Consider the following 10731-nt stretch of genomic DNA (forward strand, 5'->3'; position numbering starts at 1 on the left):
CCCTTTTCTGATGAAGGGTCTAGGCCCGAAACGTCAGCCTCTCTGCTCCTATGATGGTGCTTGGCCTGCTGTGTTCATCCAGCCCTGCACCTTGTTGACTCGGATTCTCCAGCATCTGCAGTTCCTACTATCCCAGTCTATCCAAACTTTCTTCATAACTAAAATCCCTCCATACCAGGCAACATCCTGGTAAATCTTTTTATCCTTTCAAAAGCATCTACATCCTTCTGGTACTGTGGTGACCAGAACTGTACGCAATATTCCAAGTGCGACCTAACTGAAGTTCTGTGTTGCTGGCTCTCATACAACTATGTCTCCACCAAAGTCCCATGCAGAGTGACCGAGGCATTCCAGAGGAAACTAACATTGAAAGATGCAGCTGATGGTGTGCAGCATTGCCAACATTCCAGGCGAGTCTAGTTTCACACACACACGTGACTACCTGTTTTCAACAGGCAGTGCCAGTGTAACCCATACCTGCAGGCAGTGCCAGTGTAACCCATACCCACAGGCAGTGCCAGTGTAACCCATACCCAGCAGGCAGTGCCAGTGTACCCAGCAGGCAGTGCCAGTGTAACCCATACCCGCAGGCAGCGCCAGTGTACCCAGCAGGCAGCGCCAGTGTAACCAGCAGGCAGCGCCAGTGTAACCTGTACTCAACGGGCAGCACCAGTGTAACCAGCAGGCAGCGCTAGTGTAACCTGTCCTCAACAGGCAGTGCCAGTGTAACCAGCAGGCAGTGCCAGTGTAACCAGCAGGCAGCGCTAGTGTAACCTGTACTCAACAGGCAGTGCCAGTGTACCCAGTAGGCAGTGCCAGTGTAACCAGCAGGCAGCGCTAATGTAACCTGTACTCAACAGGCAGTGCCAGTGTACCCAGCAGGCAGTGCCAGTGTAACCAGCAGGTAGTGCCAGTGTAACCTGTACCCAGCAGCAGCCAAACCTCTTTTGGGGCGAAGGAAGTGCAGAAACTAACACAAAGAAATCATTCAGTCGTATGATCATAAAATATTGTCTGAAGCGTCTAAAATAATCACAGTTGAGCAGTTGTTAATTGAAAGGGAACAGGGTGAACTTTGCAATTTAATTTTGAAAATGTATCACTTGCATGATAATGAAATTGGTCTTCTCTGAGCTTTCATCTGCCTAATTTAGTTTTTGTTAAGTCAGGTTTTTCATTAATTCTCGAAGAACTAATGACATGTTAGGGTGAATTGTACATCATTCTCTCTGGTAAGAGACAGAAGCATTCTCTTGTCTAGGAGATGGGAACATTGTTTTGATTCCCGTGAGACCAGGAAACCAAATTTACTGAATTCACTTATATGGGAAAAACCAATGACCAAAATTTCACTTTTTATAAGTTTAACAGACAAATTAAAATCCACACATAGATGAATTAACGGGCAAATTGTGGTCATTATAAATGATAAATTGTCCATTAAACAGCAAACAAAACAGAGATCATCACAGAATCCCTAAAGTGTGGAAGCAGGTCATTCGGCCCCTGAATCCACAACAACCTCCAAAGCGCATCCAACCCAGACACAACCCTTACCCTACCCCTGTAACCTTGCATTTCCCATGGCTAATCCACCCAGCCTGCACATCCCTGGACACTATGGACAGTTTAGAATGGCCAATCCACCTAACCTGCACATTTTTGGACTGTAGGAGGAAACCGGAGCACCCGGAGAAAACCCACACAGACACGGGGAGAATGTGCAAACTCCATACAGACAGTCACCCGAGGGTGGAATCAAACCCGGTTCCCTGGCACTGTGAGGTAGCAGTGCTAACCACTGAGACAGTGTACGGCCCTTGGCTGAGCTAACAGAATTACTCAGCACAACTGCCACCAATTTCAGCCATGAAGCCCTTCAATCTCCCGCTTCTTCAGGGATATAGACTCTGAATCTCATTCGACTGCAGCTTCCCAATCAGCCAGTAGCATGGTCCTCACTGGAATGACACATTTCTACAGAACGTCCTCATTCCTGTTCTTGACAGTCCTGATGGTGTTGATGCACCAGAAACAGAATTATCCCAACCCTCAGTAACAGCCCTGTGCAGCAAATGACCCATTCTGGTCAATCAGTTCCCTGTAAATATTGAACAATTGGCTCTCACATCATTTCTCCTTTGTCTTCGTTCCCAGGTCCAGATGTTGCGTCCAGCTTTCTTCAGTCACACCATGAGTTCTTCTTTGAATATAGTCCCCTGGTCCAGTCCTGGATCACAGGATCACTCCCCTGGCCTGCAGCATCCACCACTAGATCATCCGATCCCCCAATCACAGTATCCCCTAAATCAATTGCAACTATTGCTCATTAAGGACCAGGTCAGGGACCAGTAAAGGTGACTGGGGCTGTGTCCGGTTTTGCTGCCCCCACCCAATACATGTCCCTTCCAATGCACCCATTGTTGCTGGACACCATTATAATTTCCTCTTTCTATGGGGCTGTTTAACCACAGAAACATAGAAAATAGGAGCAGCAGTAAGCCACACAGCCCCTCAAACCTGCTCCACCATTCAGTACGATTGTAGCTGATTGTCCAACTCAGTACCCTATTCCCGCTTTGTCTCCACACCCTTTGATCCGTTTAGCTCTAATGTCTAACTCCTTCTTCAAAAACATTCCATGTTTTGGCCTTAACGGCTTTCTCTGGCAGAGAATTCCACAGATCCACAATTCTCTGGGTGAAACCATTTCTCCTCAGTTCAGTCCTAAATGGCCTACTCCATACCTTTAGACAGTGACCCCTAGTTCTAGACTCCACAGCCATTAGAAACATACTTCCTGCATTTACCTTGTCTAGTCCTGTTCGAACGTTATAGATTTCTATGAGATCTAGCAGTGAATGTTCGTTCTGTTCAATGATGTCTAAGGTGAGAACATTTTCTCTCTGTTGAGGGCCGTTCAAGGGTGTTTAAATGTGATTTGATGCTTATGATCATTTGTAAATGTTAATTTCTTGTCTTGACTCTGTGTTTTAGGAGACAGCTTCACTCTATCTATTGAGGTTTTACAGGACGTTGGTGAGGGCTCTTCTGGAGTATTCTGTCCAGTTCTAGTCTCCCTGATATAAGAAGGGCATTTTTAAACTGAAGGGGGTTCAGTAGAGACTTACTGGGATGTTGCCGGGAAGGAAGGGTTATAAGGAGAGGCTGGATAGGGCTGGGACTTTTTTCACTGGGGTGTAGGAAGTTGAGAGGTGACTTTATAGAAGTTTATAAAATAATGAGGGGCATGAATAAGGTGAATAGCTAAAGATGGGGATTTCAAGACTGGGCAGCATATTTTTAAGGTGAGAGGAGAAAGATTTAATAAAAGGCACAAGGGGGAATTTCTTCACACAGTTCACATGTGGAATGAACTGCCAGAGGAAGTGGTGGATGCAGTTACAGTTACAATGTCTAAAAGACATTTAGATAAGTACATGAATAAGAAATGTTTGGAGGTATATGGGCTAAGTGCAGGCAGATGGGACTATTTTAGGTTGGGATTATGGTCGACATAAACTGGTTGGACCAAAGGGTCTGTTTCTGTCCTATACAAATATAGCACTCTGTTGAAACTGCTCGGTTGCTGTGATGCTCATCTCAAACCTCAAACTGCAGTTAGCTTTCCTGTTGCAGCATTTTGTGCTCAATGCCTCCTCTTTACTCAACCATGGTGGCTCAGTGGTTAGCACTGCTGCCTCACAGCACCACGGACCCAGGTTCAATCTTAGCCTCAGGTGACTGTCTGTGTGGAGTTTGCACATTCTCCCTGCGTTTGCTTGGGTTTCCTCCCACAGTCCAAAGATGTGCAAGTTAGGTGGATTAGCCATGCTAAATTGCCCATAGTGTACAGGGATATGCAGGTTAGGTGAATTAGCCATGGGAAATACAGGGATAGGGTAGGTGGTGTTGAATCTGGGTGGGATGGTCTTCAGAGGGTCAGTGTGGACTTGTTGGGCTGAATGGCCTGTTTCCACACTGGAGGGATTCTATGATTCTTTCTCTGACCCCCTGAACCAAGGGAAGTAAAATCAGCTGAGGATCCTGCTCCCAATCTGTATTCTGTGGCTGGGCTCCTATCTCTCACTCGCTGTGCAGAGAAAGCCGGGTGGGTGAAGTGCGTGGAATGTTGGGGACAATAGCCCTATCTTTCTAAAACATGGCTGACTCAAAGGTGTGACAGCTGAGCAGGAGTCCAGGATCCTTAACATTTATTACCTTAACTCATGGTGAGACAACACAGAGCCAGATTTAATTGGCAAAATAAGTTGAAAAATTAGGATCATTCTAGAGTCTTATCCCAGGGGAAGAAGTGGTAATTATTTCATTTTTGTTACTGCATAAAATATTTGGCACAATGTTGCTTCAGTACATTGAGGTAACTAAACCTCTTTATTAAATGTTTAATGACTGTTGTGATCTTCTTTGCGAAACGATGACACACTTTGGCAAACTTACAAATTAGAAGCAAGTGTAAGCCATTGGGCCCCTAGAGCCTGTCCCAATGTTCAGTGTTATTGTGGCTGATCTGATTTGTTTGAATAATATTCCCCCAATAATGTTGGATTCTCCTGCCTGACAGAGTCTTTGTACTTCACACTTACAAATAATCAACAATCCTGCTTCCTCTGCTTTCTGAAGCAGAGAGTTCTAAAGTCACACAACCCCCTGAGAGAAAAGAATTCTTCTCGTCTCTGTCCAAAAAGGGTAAACCCTAATTTTAAACAGCTCCCCTCTAGTTTTGGACTGATCCACAAAATGAAACATCCTTTTCATGTCCTCCTTGTCAAGACCATTCAAGGATCTTATACACTTCAGTCTAGTCACCACTCAATCTTCTGAAGTTCAAAGGAAACATGCCCAGTCTGTCCAACCTATCCTCATAATAGCTCGTTCCAGATATCAGTCTAGTTAATCTCCTCTGAACCTGATCCAATGTATTTACATCCTTCCTCAAATAAGGATGACCTCAAAACTGCACACAGTATTCGAGATGTGATCTCACCAATGCCCTGTCTAACTGAAGCATAACATTCTTTTCTCTTAATAAAATATAGCATCCCATAATCCTTCTTGATTGTGTGCTGTACCTGCATACTCACTTTTTGTAACTCACTCCATCCTTACCTGGTCTGGCCTACGTGTGACTCCAGACCCACAGAAGTGTGGTTGACTCTTAACTACCACTGGGATGGCCAATAAATGCTAGCCTAGCCAGTGACACCTTCATCCTGTGAATGAATAAAACAAAAGGCATGTGAAGTTGAATGACCTCCTCCTGTTCCTATATGTTGCTGCTTTGGTCAAGTGCTGTGAAGATTCAGAGTACAGATGGCAGAAAGTCTATAATGTTTAGTGTAGCCACGAGTCAGAACTCCAGAACAGTTCTGGAGTCTCAGGAAAATCTCTTGAACACAGCTGTCTGTGACCCAGGAGGAATATCACTGAGAAACTAAAAAAATGCATTTTTGATCTGTAAAATTTCATATCAGAGCTGGTTTGATGGAGAGGTTAGAGGTGAGAGATGATGTGATGTGACCTCCAGGATTACAGCTAAACAGAGTTGACAATCATCTAGAGTGCACCAAGTAAATCAAAGGTGTGTAAAATATAACCTGCAGTGATGTTCGCCCTTCAAATGTAAGCAATCATTTTTCTGTTTATTGTTCTTTATTTCCTGCGCATGTCCATTGTCCATTTCCCTCAGTTTCTCATGATCAGATTTTCTGATTTAATGGTATTGCATAAGGGATAAACAGAACTGCAGAGGTGAGCCCTTGCTGTTATTAAAATAGCGCCATGGGCTTTTCTCTCTACTTTAGAACTAAATGCCAGCACCTCCGACAGTGTAGCCCTCCCTCAGTGCTGCATTGAAGTGGTAGCCTTACGTCTTTGGAATGAGGCTCGAACTCATTCACTTCTGAAGAATGGGAGATACATTCATTCACAGTTGACGCTAATCACAGCCGCCAAATAGCCAATATCTGTCAACTCAGCATATGCCAAGGCTGGTAGCTGGGGACACTCTGGCCTGACATGGGTTAATAATCACTTGTCATTGTTTCTTCTATGCCTATAGGTCCTCTCACTTGGAGCTGATGTGCTTCCTGAGTACAAGCTGCAGGCCCCTCGCATTCATAAGTGGACAATTCTGCACTATAGCCCGTTCAAGGCGGTTTGGGACTGGCTCATCCTCCTGTTGGTCATACACACTGCCATCTTCACCCCTTATTCTGCAGCCTTCCTGCTAAATGATCAGGAAGAGGAGAAGCGTCTGGAATGTGGCTACTCATGCAACCCCCTGGCTGTCGTGGACCTGATTGTCGACATCATGTTCATCATCGACATCATCATCAACTTCCGCACCACCTACGTCAACGAGAACGATGAGGTGGTGAGTCACCCAGCCAAGATCGCCATCCACTACTTCAAGGGCTGGTTCCTCATCGACATCGTGGCTGCCATTCCATTTGATCTTCTCATCTTCAGGTCTGGGTCTGACGAGGTAAAGGACAAATAAAAAAAGAAGTTCATTTCAGAATGGCCATCTAAGTCAAAATAGAGCCCATGCAGTGACCATAGTTCAAAATGGAGCCTTGTAAACAACGGTAATCATGCACTCACACACATAAACGTGTAGATATACAGATACCCGCAGAGATACACTACAGACACCCACACACATAGACACTCACGTAGACACCTGTAAACAGCTACCCACATAGATGCACACACACACATGTACACAGAGACACATGGGCACTGTATGTGTATACACACACACTCACACAGATACACACATAAAGATACCTACAAAGACATACACAATAGGGTAGACAGCAAGAAGCTTTTCCCTTGATGGAGGGATCAATGTCTATGGATTTAGATTTAAGGGCCACAAGGTTTAGAGATATAAGGACAATTTTTTTCACCCAGAGGGTGATGGTAATCTTGAACTCACTGTCTGTAAGGGTGGTAGAGGAAAAAACACACATTAACATTTCTTAGAATCTTAGAATCTTAGAATTAAGACGTATTTACATGTGCATTTGTGATGCCATCTGGGCCGGATGCTGGAAAATGGGATTAGAATAGTTAAGTGCTTGCTTTTGGCCAGGGAGAACATGATGGGCAGAATGACCTTTTTTTGTGCTGTAGATCTCCATGAACACATGTACAGAACACATACACGAACACAGACTGATGTATTGATACATACGCACACACACACGCACACATACACAGAAATACGAACACAGATATATGTACGGAAACACAGACACAAATAATGAAGATATATACCCCACACACAGGAAAAGACATAAACATGTAGGGACATACGCAGTGCACGCACACAGACACCTGTTCAGACATTGTCACATATAAAAACATATATGCCATACAAACCCTTCAACAAATATATGTGAACAGATAGACACCAGACTAGCAAACACAGGCACATGTTCACACTGGCCCAAACCACTTTAATCTCTATGGCAGCAGAGACTTGCTGTAATGTACTGAACCTCTGACCATTGCTGCCCAGGCTCAGAAATAAAGTCATCGCGTCATACAGCATGGAAACTGTCCCTTCAGTCCAACTAGTCCATGCCAAACATGATCCCAAACTAAACTAGTCCCACCTGTCTACTCCTGGCCCATATCCCTCCAAATCTTTCCCATTCATGTATCTATCAAAATGTCTTTTAAATATTGTAATTGTACCCACATCCACCACTTCCTCCGGAAGTTCACACCACACACAAACCACCCTCTGTGTAAAAAATTTGCCTCTGCTGTCTTTTTTTAAATCTCTCTCCTCTCACCTTAAAAATATGCCCCCTAGTCTTGAAATTCCCCATCTTAGAGGAAAGGACAACTACCATCAACTCTATCTATACATTTCATTATTTTATAAACTTCTACCAGGTCATCTGTCAACCTCCAATACTCCAGTGAAAATATCCTAGCCTATCCAGCCTTCCTTATAATTCAAATCTTGCATACCCAGCATCATCCTGGTAAATCTTTTCTGAACCCTCTCCAGCTTGATAATGTCCTTCCTATAATTGGGTGACCAGAACTGGACACAGTATTCCAGGAGAGGCTTCACCAATGTCCTGTACAACCTCAACATAACATCCCAACTCCTTAACTCAAAGGACTGAGCAATGAAGGCAAGCGTGCAAAATGCCTTTTTAAGCATCCTTTCTATATGTGACTTTAAAGAATTATGTACCTGCACCTCTAAGTCCCTCTGTTCTACAACACTGCCCAAGGACCTACCATTAATTGTATAAACCCTACCCTTGTTTATTGCACCAAATTGCAATACCTCACAATTTTCCAGATCGAACTCCATCTGCCATTTTTCAGCCCATTGACCCATTTGATCAAGATCCATTTGTAATCTTAGAAACCTTTTTCACTGTCTACAATGCCACCAATTTTGGTGTCATCCACAAACTTACTAACCGTGCCTTCTATATTCTCATCCTAACCATTTATATAAATGACAAACAAAAGAGGACCCAGAACCAATCCCTGTGGAACACCGCTGGTCACAGTCCTCCAGTCCGAAAAGCAACCCTCCACCATTACTCTCTGTCTCTTGCCTTTAAGTCAATTATGTATCAAATTGGCAAGCTCACCCTGAATCCCATGTGACCCCAACTTTACTAATTAGTCTACCATGTGGAACCTTGTCAAAGGCTTTACTAAAATCCAAAGAAACAACATCTACTGCTCTGCCATCATCAACCTTTTGTAACTTGCTCAAAAAATTCAATCAAGTTTGTGAGATACAGTTTTCCTCGCACAAAACCATGCTAACTATCCCTAATCAATTTTTGCCTGTCTCCATGCCCATAAATCTCATCTTTCATAATTACCTCCAACAATTTACCCACAACTGATGTCAGACTCACAGTTCTATAGTTCCCCGGTTTCTCCTTACAATCTTTCTTATACAAAGGTACAACATTAGCCACCCTCCAGTCACTAGGCACCTCACTCGTAGTTATAGATGATGCAAATATTTCTGCAAGGTGTCTTGTAATTTCTTCCCTTTCTTCCCACAACATTCTGGGATACGTTAGATCAGGTCCTGGAGATTTATCCACCTTTATATTCTCCAAGACCTCCCAAACTTCCTCTTCTGTAATGTGAACTGTTTTTAAAACATCAAAGTTTATTTCTCTGCATTCTCTAGACTCTATTTCATTCTCCACAGTAAAAACTGATGCAAAATATTCATTTAGTAACTCTTCCACCTCCTGGGTTTCAACACAAAGACGACATTCTTGATCTTAATGATGCCCTACCCTCTCTCTATTTACCCTCTTGCTCTTAATGTCTTTGTAGAATCTCTTTGGATTATTCTTAACCTTATCTGCCAATGCTATCTCATATCCCCTCTTTGCCTTTCTGATTTCTCTGTCAAGAATACCCCTACACTCTTTATATTGATTAAGAGATTCAAGTTGTCTATAGCTAAAAAAAATTCTCTTTTATTCTTGTCTAGAACCTCAATATCTTTATTCATCCATCGTTCTTTAATCTTACCAGCTTCACCCTTCACTCTAACAGGAAAACAAATGCCTCTGAACTCTCGTCAATACACTCTTGAATGTCTCCCATTTGTCAGACGTCCTTTTATCTATGAATAGTCTAGTCCAATCAATTTTTTAAAGTTCTTGTCTCATATCTTTAAAATTTGCTTTACTCCAATTAAAATTTTTAACTTTTATGGAAGACTTATCCTTTTCGATAACCATTTTGAAACTAATAGAATTAACAGACATGGAGATTGGTTCCTTCAGCAAGGATCTGAACTATTTCCGCTGCTGCTGGAGCCACAGCTATGATGGAGAGGCAGAACAGGCAGAGAGGCAGATAGAAAGGGAGGAGAGAGATGGGGCAAAGCTAGAGGCAGGATGAAGGGAGCGGGAATTATGAGAGGCTCAGCAAGGAGTGAAGAGGCGAGAGGATGGGAGGGAGAAGGGGGAGGCAGGCATAGGTTAGTGGGAGAGAGCATAGAAAAATAAAACCCGAGACAACTTGCAGTATTTGTACCCCCATTGTTCATTCTCTGCGTCTCTCTATGTGCCTCATTCACTCTTTCTCTTTGCCTGTCCTGTCCATTATCTCCTATCTTTCTGTCTCTATCTTCCGACCTCTGTCACATCCCCATCCATTTCTATCTTTCACTTTACTCTCTCCCCTCCCACTTTATGTTGCTTACTTGTTCTCTCTTTCTCTTTCCCCACACAAAAATGTGTTGATGAGTTACAGACAGGCTGTTGATTAAAGAGTGAATCATATTTTAGATGAATCCAGCACCTGAAAATTTCTTCATTTAATCACACATGCAGTGGCCTTTCTGCCCCCAAGCAGCTGTCAAGTGAGCAGGAGCTGTCAGCAGCAAGCTGAGGCAGCTCTCATTATCCTGTCTTTTTATATTCTTTCCTGGGATGTACGCCATCTTAGACACAAAGATACCTAGGTACAAAATCTTAGGTACGGGGAGATATCTCCCTGAGAAAAAGGGGCATGAGGGACACCAGTCAGTGTACAGATATCTCCCTGAGAGAGAGGAGACCCAGGGACACCAGTCAGTATGCAGATATCTCTCAGAGAGAGGGGCATGTAAGAAACACCAGTCAGTGCACAGATATCTCCATGAGAGTAAGAGGGGACTGAGAGATACCAGTCAGTGTACTGATATCT

The 10731-nt window shown here is 43.5% G+C and overlaps 1 protein-coding gene across 1 annotated transcript in view; it reads left to right on the forward strand.

Moving 5' to 3' along the window:
- Window positions 1–10731, forward strand: part of kcnh6a (potassium voltage-gated channel, subfamily H (eag-related), member 6a) — a 166753-nt gene that overhangs the window by 101888 nt on the left and 54134 nt on the right. The window contains exon 5 of the mRNA XM_048614560.1: window positions 6083–6508. Coding sequence (XP_048470517.1) covers window positions 6083–6508 — 426 coding nt within the window. The remainder of the gene's footprint in view (window positions 1–6082; window positions 6509–10731) is intronic.

This window comes from Rhincodon typus, chromosome 30 (assembly GCF_021869965.1).
Source record: "Rhincodon typus isolate 14 chromosome 30, sRhiTyp1.1, whole genome shotgun sequence".
In the NCBI taxonomy this organism is placed as follows: domain Eukaryota; kingdom Metazoa; phylum Chordata; class Chondrichthyes; order Orectolobiformes; family Rhincodontidae; genus Rhincodon; species Rhincodon typus.